At 43.0% G+C, this 19661-nt stretch overlaps 1 protein-coding gene across 1 annotated transcript in view; it reads right to left on the reverse strand.

Moving 5' to 3' along the window:
- LOC139599006 (ras GTPase-activating protein 1-like) overlaps positions 1–19661 on the reverse strand; it is a 128256-nt gene that overhangs the window by 13243 nt on the left and 95352 nt on the right. Inside the window, exons 20-22 of the mRNA XM_071445935.1 lie at positions 16525–16611; positions 10752–10819; positions 2078–2166 (exon numbers count right to left, since the gene is read on the reverse strand). Coding sequence (XP_071302036.1) covers positions 2078–2166; positions 10752–10819; positions 16525–16611 — 244 coding nt within the window. The remainder of the gene's footprint in view (positions 1–2077; positions 2167–10751; positions 10820–16524; positions 16612–19661) is intronic.

A 19661-nucleotide genomic window follows, 5' to 3' on the forward strand; every position in this document is an offset into this window, starting at 1 on the left:
TGGTTGGGGGGAGGGGCCGTGTGGGTTTGCTTTCTGGAGGGGCCCTCCTTTGGAAATTCTCTACCAAATTTTCCCTAAACCAGGACAAGTATATAAAAGAACATGGATGTGGAATGTATTTCAAGGTTCTATACAGAGACATACAAATATTACTGAAAGATGTTTCCCCATTTTGACATGAAATAATCAATGGAAATGCAAAAAGGCTCCCATCATCTATTTCAGGCAAATGATTCATACTTCTTGAATAGATTTTTTCTAATCACAGCTTTCTACTCTAGCATTTCTCAGTTGTCTTTTTGATATGGAGATTCCTAAAGAAAATTTACTCATTTTAGCATCACATCAATGTTTTCTTTGTGGAGGGATGGCTGCCTGCCTCTCTTCTCCCACTTTTCCAACTCCAACACTCATCTTTTTGACTAGGGGAAGACAGTAGACATGGTGGTTTTGGATTTTAGCAAAGCTTTTGATACTGTCTCTCACAGTATCTTTCTGGATAAAATGTCCAGCACACAGCTAGAAAAGTCCATAATACATTAGATGGGCAATTGCCTAATGGGCCAGGCTCAAAGGATCATAGTAAATGGGGTTATAGTGAAATCAGGCTGGCAGTCAGTCATCAGTGAGGTTCCCCAGGGCTCAATTTTAGGAACAGTGGTCTTTAATGTTTTTATAAATGATCTGGACATAGGAATCAAACATACATTAAGTTTGCTGATGATAAAATAGGAGGAGCTGTGGACTCCATCAAGGGTAGAGAGGCCTTACAGACTGATCTGGATAGACTAGAGAGCTGGGCAATCACCAAGCATATGAAATTTAAAAGGGCAGGTGCTGGATTCTGCACCTGGGATGGGGTAATCTTTGCTATACATACAAATTGGGAGACAAAAGGTTGGAGAGGAGTCCCACAGAAAGGGACCTGGGGTCCTGGTTGATGCCAAGTTGAATATGAATCTGCAGTGCCCTGGCAGTCAGGAGGGCCAACTGTGTCCTGGGGTGCATCAGGCAGAGCATCACCAGTTGGTCAAGGGAGGTGATTGTCCTGCTCTGCTCTGAACTGGTATGGTCCCACCTCAAGTACTGTGTGCAGTTTTGGGTGCCTCAATATAAAAAGGACATCAAACTATTAGAGGATGTCCAGAGGAGGGTAACCAAGACATTGAAAGACCTTGAGGGCAAGAGCGGCTGAGGTCACTTGGTTTGTTCAGCTTAGAAAAGGCTGAGGGGTGAGCTCATCATAGTCTACAACTTCCTCAAGGGGAGCAGTTAGATGCTGATCTCTTCTCTCTGGTGACTACCAATAGGACATAAAAAAATGGAATGATGCTTCGTCACAGGTAGTTCAGATTGAACTTTAGGAAAAGATTCTTAACTGAGAGGGCGGTCAGTCACTGGTACAGCCTCCCCAAGAAAGCAGTCATGGCACCAAGCCTATCACTTCAAGGACAATATGGGTGATACCCTTAGTCATATGATTTACTTTTAGGTAGTCCTGCAGGGAGCATGGAGTTGGACTTAACGATCATTATGGATCCCTTCCAACTTGAGATATTCTATGATTCTATGAATTCTAGAGTATGACTACTACCCTTTTTGACATTGACAGACAGAAAAAAAGAGTTCACATACTTCCACTGTTGTATTTGAAATTAATGTCTGAGTTTATCTGATCTCATAGCATAAAAATATGGCTACATCACTCTATAATGCTTACTAGCATGGCCATAAATTTATCAGTTATTTTAGCATGTCACTGCTGTTGTTCATACTTCCAGACTGAAAATCTTTATGGTAAGTACCAAATCATTCACATAAGTTTCTAGATGACTCATTCTGAAATTATTGACTCCTCTTTCTAAATCAGCCATACTAGCCATACTAGGTTAAATCAATACCCTGTTGAGCTCCAATTAAAGAGGATAGAAAAAAAAATGCAGGAATAAAGCCTCCTTGCTGATAAGACACCCAGGTCACACATCAAGATTTGCATAAGAATAATACAGACAAAATCTGTTTCTGTTAACATGAACATGGCAATCTTCTAGACTGTTCTCTGTAAAATTATATTCACCTTAGCTCCAAATTCAACCAGATTTGCTAAATTCTGCACAGACTTGGCAACCAGCGTCAGTGTTCTTGCAGCAGTAGGGGAAGGAGAATCTGATAGGAATAGAAAGTAGGATGTTACTGACCATTTAATTTAAAACCTCCAGTAGTCACAAGAAAATTCTCTTCCACAATTTGTTATCATGGAATTCAATACTTTAAATGCTGTAAGAGAACTGCATGTGAAAAAATTCTCATGATCAAGTAAACTTTTGGTGTTTTAGTAATTATGTCCACAATAAACATCAATATGCATATCTGACAGTTAATTTAAGACAATTTATAGGGTGAAGACTCCAAAGTGAATTATCTCCCCTTAGTTTTAACCACTCCGTTTTCATCAATAAGGAGAGACAAATGGGAGAAGATATAGGTAAAAAAATAACAGTTTACTAAAGATAAAACAGCAACAACAAAGATAACAGCAATAACCACTAGATACAAAGGTGCTGAGTCACATGCTCCCCCTGGAAACAGAGAAAACAAGGTAGCAGAGAAGCCTCCTCCTCCTAAGATGGAGGCCACCGTGGCAGCCCATTGGCCCAGGGGACCAAACCAAGATGGCAGAGAAACTCCCCTTCTCCCAAGATGGTGGCCACTGTAGCAGTCCACATGGCCCAAAGGACAAAGAGATGGCAGAGAAGCCACCTACTATGGATCACATAGTTGAGAGAGAACAAAGTAAAACAACACAGCAACCAAGCCTCTGCGGTTCCAGAACACTCCCTCCCCCCAAAACAGGAGAGCAGGTCCAACCACTCCTTGGCACAGGGCAGGCAGTAGCAGTGAAGGTACTGTGAAATTCTCCAAAGCCCAGGATGAGCATGAGCTCCTTCGAATTGACAAGCGGCAGACTAACAACCCATCAAGCAGCAAAGGTGTTGCAAAATTTGCTCCGAAACAGCTTCAGATTGTGAAATGCAGCTTCTCAGGTTGCCCCATTACAGCAAGGAAGTATGTTAAAAAATTTGCTCCAAAAGAAAAAGAGACCCCTTTGTTTGTTTTGGTTTGGTTTTTTTTGGGTTTTTTAAATGAAAAGTTCTAACAACCCTATATAAAGCCCATAAACTTACCTTAGTGAAAGTCAAGAATATTATCTGGACTTCTAAACAGGACTAACACTTACAGACAAGCTTAAAAGGGATTACACAAATTTATGGATAACAACTTAATTTATGGCTAAAGAAACAGTGGTCTCAATGCAGTCCCCAAATTAGAAAATAATATAATCTGAAGATTATAAAAATAATAAAGAAATTATAGCAAAGATGTGTGCTAATGTCTTTACAAACAATTCCATAGGTGAAGGCATGGGTGTTAATGTCTTTGAAATGGGTCTTAATGTCTCTACCAACTTCAAGCCACAGGTTTTTTACAGAACCCAGAGAGTTTGACTCCTGAAACAGAGAAGTGGGTCTGCACAAGCCTGAGTTTCTGAACTTGTGACGAAAATGACAGGTTCAAGAGGAAATATGTAATAGGCAGTTCATGAAGGCTGTACTTTCCTAGTACCTCAGCCAATGGGGAAAGGAAGAGGGCAACATGTGGCTGGGAGTTTGGGATAAAAGGAGGCTGAGTCCTCTAAAACATCAAGAGAGAAAACCCCACGGGCATGAGCACCAGTGGACTCTCTCCATTTATTCGAATAAAGTTGCAGGACTCCTCTGTCTCCTTTATGGACACTGCTTTTTCATAGTGTGATTTTCCGTACAAGATGGGAGCTCTTGTCCGGGATCCTTCCAACATCTGGGGCCGGCACACGGCAAGAAGAGCTGGAGGCGCACCTCACCCACTTTTTAGGTGACCAGTTCCCTTTGATGCTGGCCAGCACTGGGCAATTGACTGGATTCCTGAGGCTGTCCAGGAGACAGATGAGAGGCTGACCAGGGGGGTCCATGAAGAGCCCACAGGAAAGGACTGCTGGAAATCTCATGGGTGAGTACAATGGAAACTTTGAGGAGTAAAACATGGCAGGATGCCTAGAAGGGGCTGTAAAGGAAAGTTGAGAAAGGGTCTTGACTATAGGGATGACGATCCCAAAATACCTCCAAAGGGCCATTTGGGAGAATGTTGAGATGGTTTGCACATTCTCCCAGAGGTAGTTAAGGACATGGATGCCCAGAGGGGGCAATAAGGGGAGTCAAGAAGGGGTCTCAGAAACAGGGGATGGATGCCCAGAGGGGGCAGTAAGGGGAGTTGAGAAGAGGTCTCAGCAACAGGGTTGGTGTTGGTTTGGGAAAGGATTGGTTGAAGGGGAGTATGGAGGAATATGGTTAAGGCAAATGGCAGTGGGACACTACATGATAAAAAAAAGAATTGAGAAGCAGTGAGGATTGGGATGTTCTCTGCCTTATCTTCAAAATTTGCAATCTAATACAGGGCCGGCTGCAGGTCTTTTGTAGTCTTGGCTTCCAAGATAGGGAAGGCAGGGAGGTATTGTTCCTACACCCCCCCCACCTCTCCCCTGGTCATTATGGAGCCAGGGTGTAGGATTTGCGTTTGTCCGCTTACTACTTAGGACTTAGGGGGGTTTCTCTATGGTGAAGAATGCCGAGGCCAGGCACAGAAGTGTGGGATCAGGAGCATGGGCTGGGGGCCTGTGGGGAGGTGTGGGGCCGGGCCGAAGCTGTGGGGAAGCCGGGGCTCAGCACCAGGTGACACCTGATGCCACCAACCCTGCAGGCAGGGGTTGTAGTGGCCCTCTGGCCCCTATGAGGTTGCAGGACATCTTGTCTGCCTGCCTGTCCCTGCGGCACTGCCCACCCGCCAGGACCTGGTGCTTTACAGAGCTTCTGGTGCTGGGAGAGTGGACCAGGAACCTGGACGAGTGTGCTGAGGGGATGCATCTGGACACTGCAGCAGGACAGGGACTGTCTTTGGTGTACGGTGTAAGGTAGAGTGACTGTCTTTGGTGTACACCATGAGATACAATCCATCACCAAAGCCTGGCCTGATATAAGAACAGATTTTGTTTGGATCCCCAGGGAGGTGAGTGATTTTGCAGAGTTTGGCAGTTGTGGGAGGGTGAGAGCCCACAGGGAATGGGAGCATGGGTTGCAGAGGTGGCAGAGTGGGCCCTTGCAGGAGTTGGTTGGAAAGGCACATCAGGTATATGTAAGAAGGGATGAGGAAAAGGTAAAGGTACAGGCAAGGATAATGGCACAGTTTTTAATCAATGTGCCATTTGTAAAAAAAAAAAAAAAAGAGAACATTAGAAATGGATTGTTAAGCGTGCCAGGATCTCCTATTGTACTGGGGGCTCACCACACTGGAGCCCTTGCTAACATGCAGGGTGGGTCTGAACCGAGAAATGTGTTTCCTAGTAGACACAGGAGCCTCTCTGTCTACTTTGAATTTTATGCCAAAGAGGGTTTTTTGATAATTCAGGGAGTAAGTGGGAAAGATGAGCCAGTGCTTTTTATTCAACCACTATTGGTCAATGTGTGAGATGGGTTTGAAAAGCATGAGTTTCTGTTTGTTCATAGTTGTGGTTGTGGTTTGCTAGGAGGGTATTTGATGACTGAGTTGTGTTATAGATGGGTGGTGTGGTAATTGGCTCTCACATATGAGGAATGGATATTATGTGTGTTAAAAGAAGCTTTGTTAAGGTTTAAAGTTCTTTTGATGTGTGACTGTTGTTGTAGGTTGTTTTTGGACCCCTTTTTGTCCTCCCTTTAATCCTCTCTTCCCCCCTCTGTATTGTTGCCACCAGACAACCCTAGTCATCAGGGTTGTCAGAGACATGTGGAGGGAGGGTGTGTGCACATGCCCCTTGCATGAGGCATCTGGGAATGGGGGAAGCTTGTCGCTGGGGGGACTTGGCATGACACCACCTCACCTCCAATCAAGTTGCAAGAAGGTCTCCACCAATGGATGGCAAAGAAGAGTCAACTGGCAGACTTTGGGACGGACCAGGGATATAGAAGGAAGATGTTTGAATATGTATGACTGCTTATGAATATGTATTTGGCTGATGCAACACCAGGGGTATAAAAGGTGGAGCCGCCATTTTGTGGATGAGCCTCTGCTGGCTGGCCACACTCCCAGTGCTGTCCCTTTCGCTTTGTGAATTATTTTTATTAGTTCTCAATAAAAGTTTTATAACTCATTCCCACTTGGGGTTTGAGTCATTTATAACAGTTGGGAATGTGGGTTAGTGTTGTGAAGGTTGATGGGGAGGCTAGGGCTGTTGTGACACTGTGTAAATTATCTGATAAAGCTTATGCTAAAATGAACCCAGAAGTGTTGTCAGTCCCAGGGAAATATGGAAAACTGGATATGGAGCCTCTCCAAATTACTCTGAGGCAACCAGGACAAGTGGTGTCTAAAAGGAAATACCCTATTTCAGGGGAAGGAAGGGGTTACAGCCTGTTATTGAGTTCCTGTTAAAGGTGGGTCTTTTGGAGCCATGTATGTTATGTTTCCTGATAACATTTCTATCCTGTCAGTTATGAAATCAGATGGAACTTATAGAATGGTGCAGGACGTGAGAATAATGAGACTACTAAAATAATGAGACTACTAAACTCAGGCACTCCATGGTCCCAGATCCTTATACCATCCTGAACCAGGTTTCCTCCTCACACTGCTACTATTCAGTACTTGATTGAAAAGATACTTTCTGGGGATGCCCACTTACAAAGCATAGTAAACAGTATTTTGCCTTTGAGTGGGAACAAAAGGGAGAAGGGAAAATAATAAAGACATGGATGATCCTTCCACAGGGATACATGGAAGCACTGGTCTTATTTGGGCAAGATATTAAAAGAATTTACTCCATCCTTGGGAATTAGGTTATTGTGGTATGTGAAGGACTTGCTCCTATGAGGAGAATGGGAGGAGGTGGTAGGGGAAGCCACGCTGAAATTACTTAATTTTGTGGCTGGAGGATGGGATCTTGGAGTGTCTGAAGGGAGGGCATAGGTGATGGAATGAAAGGTTGAATGTTTGAGGCCTCTTTTGACTGAAGGCTTGTGGTGTGTTGGCCCAGAAAGGGTTCAGGGAATCTTGGAGGTGCTATTGCCCAGGACTGAAGGGGAGCTGTGACAATTTTTAGGATTAATAGGGTATTGCAGGACCTGGATTAAGGACTTTTTATTTTGTGACTTTTTAAACCCAGATAGCCCCAGTGTTGTGGTATGGATGCCAGAAAGACAGCAAAACTTTAGCCAGACTCATAAAAGGAATTGGAACTGTGTGTGGATGTTAAACAAGGCCGTGCCAAAGGAATTCTAGTGCTAAAATGTTTGGCCCATCGGCGAGGGGATGGCCCCATTGTTTGCTCTAAGGGTAACTGTGGCTCTGTTGTCTGCAGAATTGTGCAGCCACGGCTTTGATGGTAACTGATGGCAAGATTGTTAAAGTCTGGCATCAAATTCTAAATGGATGACCAGCACTAGTCTGTTACAGTATGAAACCTGTTTAATGGAACAGGAGTATTTAGAATTTAGAAGCAGGGAAGGGTTTAACCCAGTCTCCTGTTTAACTGGTACAGAAGGAGACCTAAAGGAAACTCGTGACTGTATCCAGGTAACAGATCTCCAGACCCAAGCTAGGGAAGATTTACAGGATATCTCTTGGCCAAATGAGAGAAAGGAGTTTATTGATGGATCTTCAAGAGTAATAGGAGGAAAATAAATTACTGGATATGCTATAGTAAAAGGAGGGGAATAAGAAGGGAAGCTACCATGCACATGGTCAGCACAGACCACACAATTGTATGCCTTAATAAAAGCCTAAAAATTGTATCAAGGAAAGGTGGTGAATATATTTACAGATTCAAAATATGCATATGGGGTGGTACACGCGTTTGGAAAACTGTGAGGAAAGAGGTCTGTTAACTTGCAGGGGAAAAACATTCGCTCATGAGAGCTCAATTACTTGCCTGTTGGAGGTGGTGATTTTACCAAGAGGTAGAAATAATACATGTTAGGGGATATTAGGCAGGGTACTCAGAAGAGGCAATAGGTAATCAACTGGCCAATGGAGAGGTTCAGAAAGCAGCACTTCTGCCAGAGGTCTCTGGGATCCTCCCTTTGCTCCCGGTGGCTCAGCTGTTGCTGGGGGGAGGGGGGAGTTGGTGGTGGTGTCTTTTCCATCCGAGGAGTTGGAGATAATTAAAAGTGGTGGAGCAAAAGAAAAAGGGGAGCATTACAATGGACAGTAAACAGAGGATGCCAGGAGCTTTGACCCTTCACATATTAAAACAACTCCATGGGGGGAGTCATTGGGGCTCTCGAGGATTGGCAGAGACCTTCCTCAAGGTGTACTGCTTTGGGTCTTTTGGTTTTAGCAAAACGAGCTATTGAGGGGTACCTGGATACAGTTAATAGGAGATAATAACCTCCCATGGGAGGGTCTCCATGCTGGAACAGGGGAAGAGTGTGAGGAGTCCTCCTGAGGAATGGCAGAGAAAATGTGATGGACTGACCACAACCTCCATCCCCCTGTGCCACTGGGAGGCAGGGGGAAGAGAAAATAGGGAGTTGTTGTGGTTTCACCCCAGCCAGCAGCCAAGCCCCACACATCCTCGCTCACTGGCCCCACCAGTGGGATTGTGGAGAGAATCAGAAGGTTAAAAAGTTTGAAAACTTGTGAGTTGAAATAAAGACAGTTTAATAGGGAAAGCCAAAGCCATGCATACAAGCAAAGCAAAACAAAGAATTCATTCATCCCTTCCCATGGGCAGGCAGGTGCTCAGCCATCTCCAGAGAGCAGGGCTCCATCATGTGCAACGGTTACTTGGAAACACAAATGCCATCACTCCAAACATCCCCTCCCTTCTTCCTTCTTCCCTCAGCTTTATATACTGAGCATGATGTCATATGGTCTAAAATATCCCTTTGGTCAGTTTAGGTCACCTGTCCCAACTGTGTCTCCTCCCAACCTCCCATGCACCCCCAACTTCCTCACCAGTGTAGCAGTATGAAAAGCAGAAAAGGCCTTGGCTGTGTGTAAGCACTGCTCAGCAACAGCAAAAATATCTGTATTATCAACACTGTGTTCAATACAAATCCAAAACACAGCCCCATATCAGCCACTGGGAAGAAAACAAACTCTACCCCAGCCAAAACCAGCACAGGAGTGAAGTTGAGCCTGGGAAGAAGGAAGGGGTAGAGGGAAGGTGTTTTAAGATTTGCTTTTATTTCTCATTACCCTACTCTGATTTGATTTGTAATATATTAATTCAATTTCCCTAAGCTGAGTCTGTTTTGCCCATGACAGTAATTGCTGAATGATCTCCCTATCCTTGTCTCAACTCATCAGCCTTTAGTTATATTTTCTCTCCCCTGTCCAGCTTATAAGGGGGAGTGATAGAGAGGCTTTGGTGGGTGCCTGGCATCCAGCCAAGGTCTACCCACCACAAAGGAATACAGCAAAACTTAAAACATGGAATTCCATCAACACAGCCTTATGTCTGGTACAACAGTAACACACATACTAGCTGTTGCATCTCTAAGACCTCAACTACATCCATAAGTTAAAATGCTCAGAAACAATTCTAGGTACTTAAGCCAACTGCAGTGGAATAATCTATGCCCACACCATTCACAACAAAGCCCCATGCCAACTTTTAGATACAATCCCTGATGCATGTCAACATCCAAAGCACATCTAAGAACCGTTTAGGAGAATGCTATCTGTTATCAGCCAGAACTGTACTGCAGATCAGTACTGCAATTTTGCAATCCTGTTCTAGCAAACGGGAATAGTCCCAGTCACTGCTTTATCTACTGATAGAGATGCACTCTACAAAAGGAGCATCAAAACCCAGGATAATGCTTTTGTAATGGGCCTGGCTAAGACAGAGTTGATTTTCTTCAAGGGCAGCTCATATGGAGCAGTTTTAGATTTTTGACCAAAATAGTACTGATAGCAGATTAATATTATAGCTTTTGCCAAATGATGTTCATACAGCATCAAGGCTGCCTCTGTTTTTCACTCTGCCCCCCCGCAATGAATAGACTGAGGGTGAACAATAGGCTGGGATTAGACAGAACAGGGCAGATGACCCAAACTAACCAGAGAGATATTCCATAACATTTAAAGCCATGCTCAGCAATACAAGGGAAAAGAGGGAGGTTTTATGTGTGTCAGCCATCTTTTATTCAGGAATTGGCTGGGCATCAGTCTACACATGGGAGGTAGTATGATTGCCTTTGCATCACTTGTTTAGTTCTATTAAATTTATCCTTTACTTATTAAACATTTTTATATTTTTGTTTGTTTTAGCTTGACCCCCAAATTTTCTTTTTTTTATTCTTTCTTTCCTCTTCTCCCATCCTACTGAGGGTGAAGAGGAAAGTGAGCAAGTGACTGTGATGCTTTATCTGCCAAATAGGGTTAACCCAAAACAGTTTTCTTTATGAAACACTTTAACATTCACTTTCTCTTTGTTTTTATTGTTTTTGTTTTTGTTTTTTTTTTTTTTTACTTTAAAACAAGACATTGGGAATAAACGTCTAATCTTTAAGCGTGAGAACTCTATGCTGGTTGCCTTAGGGAGTAAGTAAATTCATTGATATGATTAATATGATTTCGCAGTGTTCAAATTACTTAATATTTTGCTAAATTAAGCACTAAAGCAAGTTTATGCCTATTATTACATAAAGTATGAATTCAGTCTGAAGCATAGTCACCTGAGATGATATTAAACATCCTTGGGTTCAGGATAGCAGGACAAATCAGTCGAAGAAAAACAAAGCCACTGAAATGGGAAAAAAAGAGAATTTTTATTTTGTTCAATATTAAATCTATTAAAAAATTAATGTAAAATTATGTAGTCTTTAGGCATTTAAGTCAGTGTGGAAATCTTTGTGAGATGACAACCAGCCTGTGCTCCAAGTTTATTAATTAAAAATGTCTTGTTATGATTTCAACTATGACAAAAAACAAAATAAAACCAGACATATTGATTTCTCAATAAAGGTGAACTTCCGAAACTACCTGGGAAAAGCTTAACTGTAAAGCCATACTGAAATCTGCAGTCTAAGACCACATTGCCTTTAAAAAGGAGGAGCACTTCATCTCCTGCCTCCTACAAGTGTTACACTGTCTACTACCACAAGTAATTCATCCTACAGCCACTCATTTCCCCAAGCCAACATAAGGAGAGCAAGAGTGCACAGTAACAATGGAACCTCTCTTTTGGCAGCAACGTGGCCTTAGTTCAGCTTGAACCAATCCATCTCCTAATAATAGTATGACAGTATCCTAGAAGAATAATACTGGATCAGCTACTTTCTTCACAGAAGTAACTGCTGCCACTCAGACAATCTAGAAAGCTAGGGAAAAATACTCAGTTTGACCACAGAACTAGGAACTTATTAAACAGAAACCTAAATTGTTGTGTTGGTTTTGCACAGTCTGGTTCTTGGTAGCAGGGGCACCACAGAGGTGGCTTCTGTGAGAAGCTGCTTGAAGCTTCTACCATGTCGGGCAGAGCCAGTCCCTGATAGCTCCAAAGACAGACATGCTGCTGGCCAAGGCTGGGCCAATCAGAGGTGGTGGTAATGCCACTGTGATGACATATTTAAGAAGAAATCTAAACAAACTTTGTGGTGCAGTTTTAATTCTAGCTGAGAAGAGGAGGAGGTGAAAACATGTGAGAAGAACAACTCTGCAGACACCAAGGTCATTGAAGAAGGAGGGGGAGGAGGTGCTCCAGGCACTGGAGCCAAAATTCCTCTGCAGGCTGTGGTGAGGACCACAGTGAAGCAGGCTGTCCCCCTGCAGCCCATGGGGATCCATGGGGGATGCAGAGATCCACCTGTAGCCCATGGGGGAGGAGCCCACACCGGAGCGGGTGGATGCCTCGAGGAGGCTGTGATCCAGTGGGAGATCTGTGGAGAGAGGGGCCCTACTCCCAGGCTGGAGCAGCCTGTCGTTGAAGGACTGCACCCTGTCAAAGAGTGACTCACACTGCAGCAGTTTGAGGCATACTGCTGTCCGTGGGATGTACTCATGTTGCAGTAGTTTTGGGAGGACTGTTACTATTGAGATGGAGCCACGTTGGAGAAGTTTGTGGAGAACTGTCTACTGTGGAAGGGACCCCACGGCGCAGCAGGGGAATGACTCCTCTCCCTGAGCAGTGAGAGAAAGCACAGGTGATAAACTGTCCAAAACCCCACTCCCTGCCTCCCTGTGCAGTCAGTGGGAAGGAGGGAGGGATTGGAGGGGAAGGAAAGATGTTTTGAAGGGCTTATTTTACTTCTCATTATCCTGCTCTGATTTTGTTAGTAATAAATTCACTTTATATTTCTAAGTTGAGCCTGTTTTGCCCTTGATGGTAATTGATGAGTGTTTTCTCATGGTCCTTATCTCAACTCATGAACCCCTCACAATATTTTCCCTCCTCTGTCCAGTTGCAGGGGAGGGTGAGTGAGCAGCTTTCATGGGTGCCTGGTGTCTGGCCAGTGCCAAACCACAACAATTGTCCTTCAGTTTAGCATGAGAAAAATCTAACTTTCTGTTGACAGTTTAAGCAAAATTAAAATAAAATAAAATAAAATAAAATAAAATAAAATAAAATAAAATAAAATATCCATTTCAGGTTAACCATAATTCTGGAAGAGTGCTATAAAATGAAGCAACATATGGACCAACTAAAGCAATCTAACTCACCTCTCATTTTGTTCAGAGTGCATGGACACTACCAGCCGCCTGCTTTTCACTACAGCAATACCAAAATTTGACCTCTTACAAAAGAGTGGAAGTCGACCTTGCATTACCTTGCTTATAAGTATACAGTGATGGCATTGTTCATTATTAATTGAAAGTGACACGTAGCAGTGAGGTTAACACACCTTTCACGTGTCCAACACACTTGAATTCCAATATATACTGTTATAGAAGTCTCCTGTTTGTCCAAGAACCATGTATTATGGGTTGACAAAACACTCCTGGCCCAGTGTGAAACAAAAATATTTTCTATGAGATGAATTTAAAGCTATGAGGAAGTAAATAATTTTGAAGTCATGGCATGAACATCAATTTCTCCTATAGATGGTGTATTGGTTTTGCACAGCCTGGTTTTTGATAGTGGGGGGGCCACAGAGAGATGGGTCCTGTGAGAAGCTGCTGGAAGCTTCCACCATGTCCAGCAGAGCCAGTCCCTGATGGCTCTAAAGATGGACATGCTGCTGGACAAAACTGGGACAATTAGATAGGTTGGTAATGCCTCTGTGATGACATATTTAAGAAGAAAATCAAAACAGAGTACACACAGTTTTTCTTCAAGTCAGAGAAGAGGAGGAGGAGGTAAGAACAGGTGAAGGAAAACAACATGGCGACACCAAGGTCAGTGACGAAGGAGGGGTAGGAGGTGCTCCAGGTGCTAGAGCTGAGATTCCTCTGCAGGCCGTGGTGAAGACTATGGTGAAGCAGGTTGTCCCCCTGCAGCCCATGGGGATCCACGGGGGATGCAGAGATCTACCCGCAGCCTGTGGGGGAGGTGCCCATGCCAGAGCAGGTGAATGCCTGGAGGAGGCTGTGCTCCAGTGGAAGACCCAGTGGAGAGAGGGGGACCCTTGCTTCCAGGCTGGAGCAGCCTGTCCTTGGAGGACTGCACCCCGTGCAAAGAGAGACCCATGTTGCAGCAGTTTTGGGAGGACTGTTTGCCCGTGGGGGGAATTCATATTGCAGCAGGTGCAGTAGGACTGCTGGTTGTGAGAGTGGACCCATGCCAGAGAAGTTCACAGAGAACTGTCTCCCATGGGAGGGACCCCATGGCCTCACAGGGGAAGGACTCCTCTCCCAGAGCAGCGGAAGAAAATCTCGGTGGTGAACTGACCAAAACCCGCATGCCCTGTCTCCCTGTGCTGTTGGTGGGAAGGAGGGAGGGTCTGGGGGAAAACGTGTTTTAAGGGCTTATTTTACTTCTCATTATCCTCCTCTGATTCTGTTAGTAATAAATTCACTTTGCAACCTTAAGTTGAGCCTGTTCTGCCCTTGCAATGTTTTCTCCCAGTCCTTATCTCACTCATGAACCCTTTTTCATTTTTTTTTCTCTCCTCTGCCCAGCTGTGGAAGGGGAGGGTGAACGAGTGACTCTTGTGGGTACCTGGCATTGGGCCAGCTTCAAACAATGACAGATGGCCTGAGGACAATTGGGGTATGAACCCAAGATGGACCTTGCAGACAGAAAATTTGCTGCTTCGTACACTAGTCAAGCTGACTAAATTAGGAATAAGTCAATACCTATGTATGGTCTTTTACAAAAAAACAGAAATGGCAGCACTTTCTGAGTTTTACAGAAGACAAGCTACTCAAGCACTTAAAAACTATCCACCTGTCTTTGAATATGTAATTATTCCTGGACCAAAACCAGTGCAGTAAAAGATAATATTCTTCACTGGAGGCTGCAAAAACCCCCACAAAAATCTACTCTAGAGACAAGTCACAAGTATCCATTTATGAAGAGAGAAAGGGACCCAATATTTATAGTATCCAGCAGAGATCCCAGAAAAATTCTCAGTGTAAGCTGTATCACTTAAGGAAAGCCACATGGTGCTCTCTGGAGATGGGAAGAAACAGGAAGAGACATGGTATTTGCTTCTAAGTTCTATACGCTTGCAATAGACTAGCCCAAACACTTTTGATGAGAGCAGCCTCAATTTGAAGGCAAAACTCCTGCAGAACACTGTTGGCAGGCATTTTACTGAAGATTTTTCTTCATTAAAATCTTGAGTCACTATTGTTATGAACACTAAATGACAGGAAAACAAGCATGGAAGGTACTGTACTAAGTACACTAACATTAACTGAAACTCTGGGGAAGGAAGGGTTCCCATATCTTCATTTCTGTCTCCAGCCACAGTGATAAACAAGAGCCAATGACAAATCATCTGGAAGACACTGTTCAATGGGAGATTTACCTCAGTAAACCAGATCAGTGCCAGATATTGGGTCTATTAGAAAGCTAGGCTTGCAAAAAAAAAAAAAAAAAAGGTAATGCAAATGTAGAAAAGATGAAAAGATGTGGCTTTGAAATCTTTAAATCTCCAGTAAGGTTTAGAACAAGTGTCAAGACCTCATTTTTGTCAAAAGGTTTTTTTTTTTTACCTGCACTAGCAACTGGTAGTGTGAAAGAAAGAACAATTTATTCAATTGATTTATGAATGCAGACTGGAGTTTTTGTACTCGGTACCAGTTCAAAGGAGTCAGGTTCAGTAGCTTGCAACATTTTTAAAGAGACTCTGGAATGTTTTAACATGATTGGGCTGGAGCAGTGAAATAAAACTGGGACAGCATAAAAGTATGTATTTTCCAAAATGAATGCTGATTCCAAGTGATCAGCACAGGAAGCCTTCATTGATGCAGAAAACTATATATTCCAGTGCAGAAAGTACCTCAGTGAAATCTAATGACAGTCCAATCACCTTACTGAGAAGGTATTAGTTTCCTTAACATGTTATGTCTGCACTTTAAAGGACATTTAGCATGTGTAAGATTTTTCCAGTAATTAACACACACTACATAAGAGTCCCTGGATAAGGTACAGTCTTCCCAGATAGCATGACAGGAACATAATCATTAGAGGATATAAAAGGTTAACTATCACTTTGAGACAACTTCTCTTTCCCAAGATCTTAGATTAAATAAATTAACAAAATACAAGTAAATTAAAAGTCAAAGCTATTAAGTATAGCTACACTGACCTCTATACTAGACTGTTAGAAATTCTCCAACAACATGACTAAGAATCTAGCAGATCCTTGAGATATCATGCCCCAGTGTAGTAAACCCCATGGACCTAGGTAAGGCCCCACGGAGAATTGAATAGTAGGAACTGCTGAGACAGCAACACAAGTTCCTGTCTCTCTGACCCCCTCCCCAAAGCTTATCTCTGTAACCCTATAGGCCACTATACCTAAACCTTACTATTGGTCAAGTTTGGATTCCCCTTAACCCTATAAAAGGGGCATACTTTAGCCCATTCGACAGAAGAAGAGCTGTTGCTGGGACCCTTCACAGACTCCCCCAATAAACATCGCTGTGGAACCGCCAGGACCTCCTTCTCCTCTCTTGCTGTCTGCTGCAGCCTCAGCCAAGGGCAACCTACCTAGCAAGCTAAGAGCTGATATCTTAAGAGAGCTTGCAAACACTGAGAGCTGATAATCACCAAGCTTGCTAAGGGGGTTAGCCCACGGCATCGGCCCGGAGCTAGCCTAGCTTTCAGGCACCCTGTCTCCCTGAGGACTGGGCTCCCGGGCTATCTTGCACTTCTTGATAATAAGGCCAGAATAGAGGCTTTATTATACCCCAGTACCACAATAATTTTAAATATTCTTGTAATCTATATAAATACTAAAAACTTTTATCGCTAAAAGAAAAAATTGATAAGCACACTGAAGCATGACAGTAATAAGACAAAAAAATATTATTTTCAGCATAAAATGACAAGTAACTTACCTAACAACTCTTGTTCTCATTGTCGTATTAGCTGGCCACTTGTTTTGAACAGACTTCTGCAAGCATCCATAAATATATCTCAATGTCCTGTAAAAATAATAACTGATGAATAATTTAATTTAAAAATTTTAATGAGTAAAAATAGCTGGTCAGAAAGCATCTAGTCCAATCTCCTCCAATTCAGACATAAGCTGTAAATTAATTAAAAATCTGCTATAATAGTCCATTTACAAATGGCAAAGAAAGTCCTTGACTAATGCACTACTCTATTTGTGAAGGTAAAATTCTGATAAATCATGTATGCATTATATGTTTTATAATACTTTTTTCCTATTTCCCTAGTGTGAAAAATGCATGTATTTTGTGATTGGCTTTTCACAAATATTAAAATGAATATTATATGTGTTGTGTTAGAAAGTAATGCTGTATTAATTCTCTTAAGTACTGTGTTAAATATAGTTTTAGGTTACAAAAATTGTTAAAATAGAAACGATGCTATGTAAGATACTTTTTTTAAAAGAAAGGACTCACAGCGAGATAGCAGCCACAGGACACCTAAATCTTTCAGAGAAAAATAATTTATTGCCCTCTTATCAGAAGAAACGAACTTCTTCCCGCCTCAAAGGCACTGTTAGGATTAGAAGGAAGAAGTTGATGATGACCAGACAGAATCCTGTATTTGAATGGAATTTATGCATCATGTATGAAGTGTATGAATATGCAACAGGCTATTGCTTTTAAGGGTTAATCCTTTGTTAACAGGGGTCCTTTTTCGGGCTCGTGCTGCCCTGAAAAAGGTACCCGGGACATCTGTAACTCTGTATTTGTTGTCTCATATTGTCCTAATTCAAATTGTCCAAATTATTATTGCTCCAATTGTATTACTATTTTTATAACCATTTTATTACTATTAAACTTTTAAAATTTTAAAAACAAGTGATTGGCGTTTTTCACACCTAGGTAGCATTTCAATTTTTTTTTTTTTAAGTTTGGTTTGCTGGCTTTTTTCCTTGATTTTTTTCCACTTTTAAACTGAATGAATAATAATTTGTGCATCCATAACTAGAGGTCAGGTGTTTAAAAATAGTTATGTAATAGTCTTCTCCTATTAAAAAAATAGGAGCCCTCTGTTGTATTTCAGAAAATGTTGAGATGCACCATATACTTAACAGAATGAAGCTTTTAATACTAAGTGTGCTGGTTTTATATTAATTGATTTTTGATGAAGAGGGAAAAAGTCAGCCACGGAAGTGATTCTCTGTGAGGAGCTGCTAGCAGCTTCCTCCGTGCCTGGCAAAACCAATTGCTGGCTAGCTCTGAGAATTGGCACACTACTAAGCCAATTAGAAAAGCTGGAAACGCCTCTCTGATGACATATTTAAGAACGAAAAAAAAACGCGGAAGTGCTCTAGCTCTCTGCAGAGAGGTGGGGGGGGTAGGCCGGGCCCCCTTCCTGGTGGGGCCAGCTAGGGTTCCCTTTCCAGCGGGGGCCACCGGGCCATGCTGCTAGGGGCCATCCCAGCGCCGCGAGCAACCATGGGGCCGGGGCAGCGCCGTGCGGCTGCGGCTTTCTCGGAATGGCTCACAATGGACTTTATTTACTTAGCCGCTTTTAACCAGCCATGCTGCAGACAGAAAGACAAAAGCGGCGGCAGCAGCTTTTCTTTTTTCGGTGTCCCGCATGAAGAAAAGGCGTGGAGTGGAGCTGGCAGCCAGCGAGGCTTGCCCAGTGCCGGCGGAGACCATGTGACCAATAGAGAGAGAAGCACGGCGAGCAATTCCCCGATTGTGGAGCTTAGACAAGATCAACTTTTCAGCGCTGCAGAGCTCTATAAAAACTGTTTCAATTGATAGAACTTGAGAACAAACGAACCTACAGATACCAATTCTCTCCCGAGTCAGAGAAAAGGAAAAAGTGAGGACATGTGAGGAGAAAAATATGGGGACACTAAGATCGGTGCAAAAGAAGGAGGGGGAGGAGGACGTGCTCTGAGCATCGGAGCTGAGATTCTTCTGCAAGCCATGATGAGGACTATAATAGAACAAACTGTTTCCTTGTAATTCATTAAGTGCATGGGGGGGGATGCAGCATTCACCTGCGGCCCATGAGTAAAAAGCACTCGTGCTGGAGTGTGTGGATGCTGAAAAGCTGTGATCTGGTGAGAGGCTTAAACAGAGAGAAAGAGAACCCTTGCTTTCAGAGATTAAGAAAGAGGACCCTTGTTTTTATGGTCTAGAACAGCTTGGCCTTAAAAACTGCACCCCATAGCTAAATGGCCTATGAAAATCAGTTGTGGGAAGACTGCAAGCCATGGGAGAGACTTCATGTTGCAAGCAGGTTCCAGGCGGACTGTTAGCTGTGAAAATTAAAACCACCTCTAAAAAGTTCACAGAAAACTGTTTCCCATAGGAAAGACCCCATGGCATAGCAAAAGAGACTCCTCTCCTTAGCAAAGTGAAAAAAGATCTTCAGAAGTTGCAAACTAACTTAAATTCCCATATTTTGTCTCCCTGTGCTGTCGGTGGGAAAGAAAGAAGGGCTGGGGTGGGTGGGGGGTAAGGTATTCTAAAGGTTTATTTTTGGTTCTCATTACCCTCTTCTAATTCTGTTAATAATTTTTTCTTTATATGTTTTAAAATGTTGAGCCTGTTTTGCCCTTAAAGTGTTTTCTCCTAAATCCTTATCTCACACCATGAGTTTTCTTTCCCCCTCCTCTGCTTAACTACAGCAGAGGAAAATTAGTGAATGATTTTCATGGGTGCGCTGACATTTGGCCAGCATCAACCCATAACACTAACCTTGCTATCACTGACACAAAACTTTCTGTGCTGTTCTGTGATGGGTTGACCATGACCAGCAGCTAAGCCCCCACCCAGTCACATGCTCACTTCCCATCAGCAGTGTGAGAAACAACTGCTCACTTTGAAAATTTAAGAAGGTTTATTAAACCTTGACGAAAACACAAAAAAAGGACTATATAAGCAAAAATTCGCAGCGCTGGGAACTGCCCTTGTGGATACCACGTGGCTGATTTGTCTTCAAGATGGATGCTCAGTCTTTTATACCCCCGGGGGTTGCATCAGCCAGCCCTGGCCCCTCCCAAAGTCTGTCAGTCAGCTCTTCTTTGCCATTTATT

Source organism: Agelaius tricolor, unplaced genomic scaffold, assembly GCF_023055355.1.
Source record: "Agelaius tricolor isolate 1412-34295 unplaced genomic scaffold, bAgeTri1.0.p SCAF_21, whole genome shotgun sequence".
In the NCBI taxonomy this organism is placed as follows: Eukaryota; Metazoa; Chordata; class Aves; order Passeriformes; family Icteridae; genus Agelaius; species Agelaius tricolor.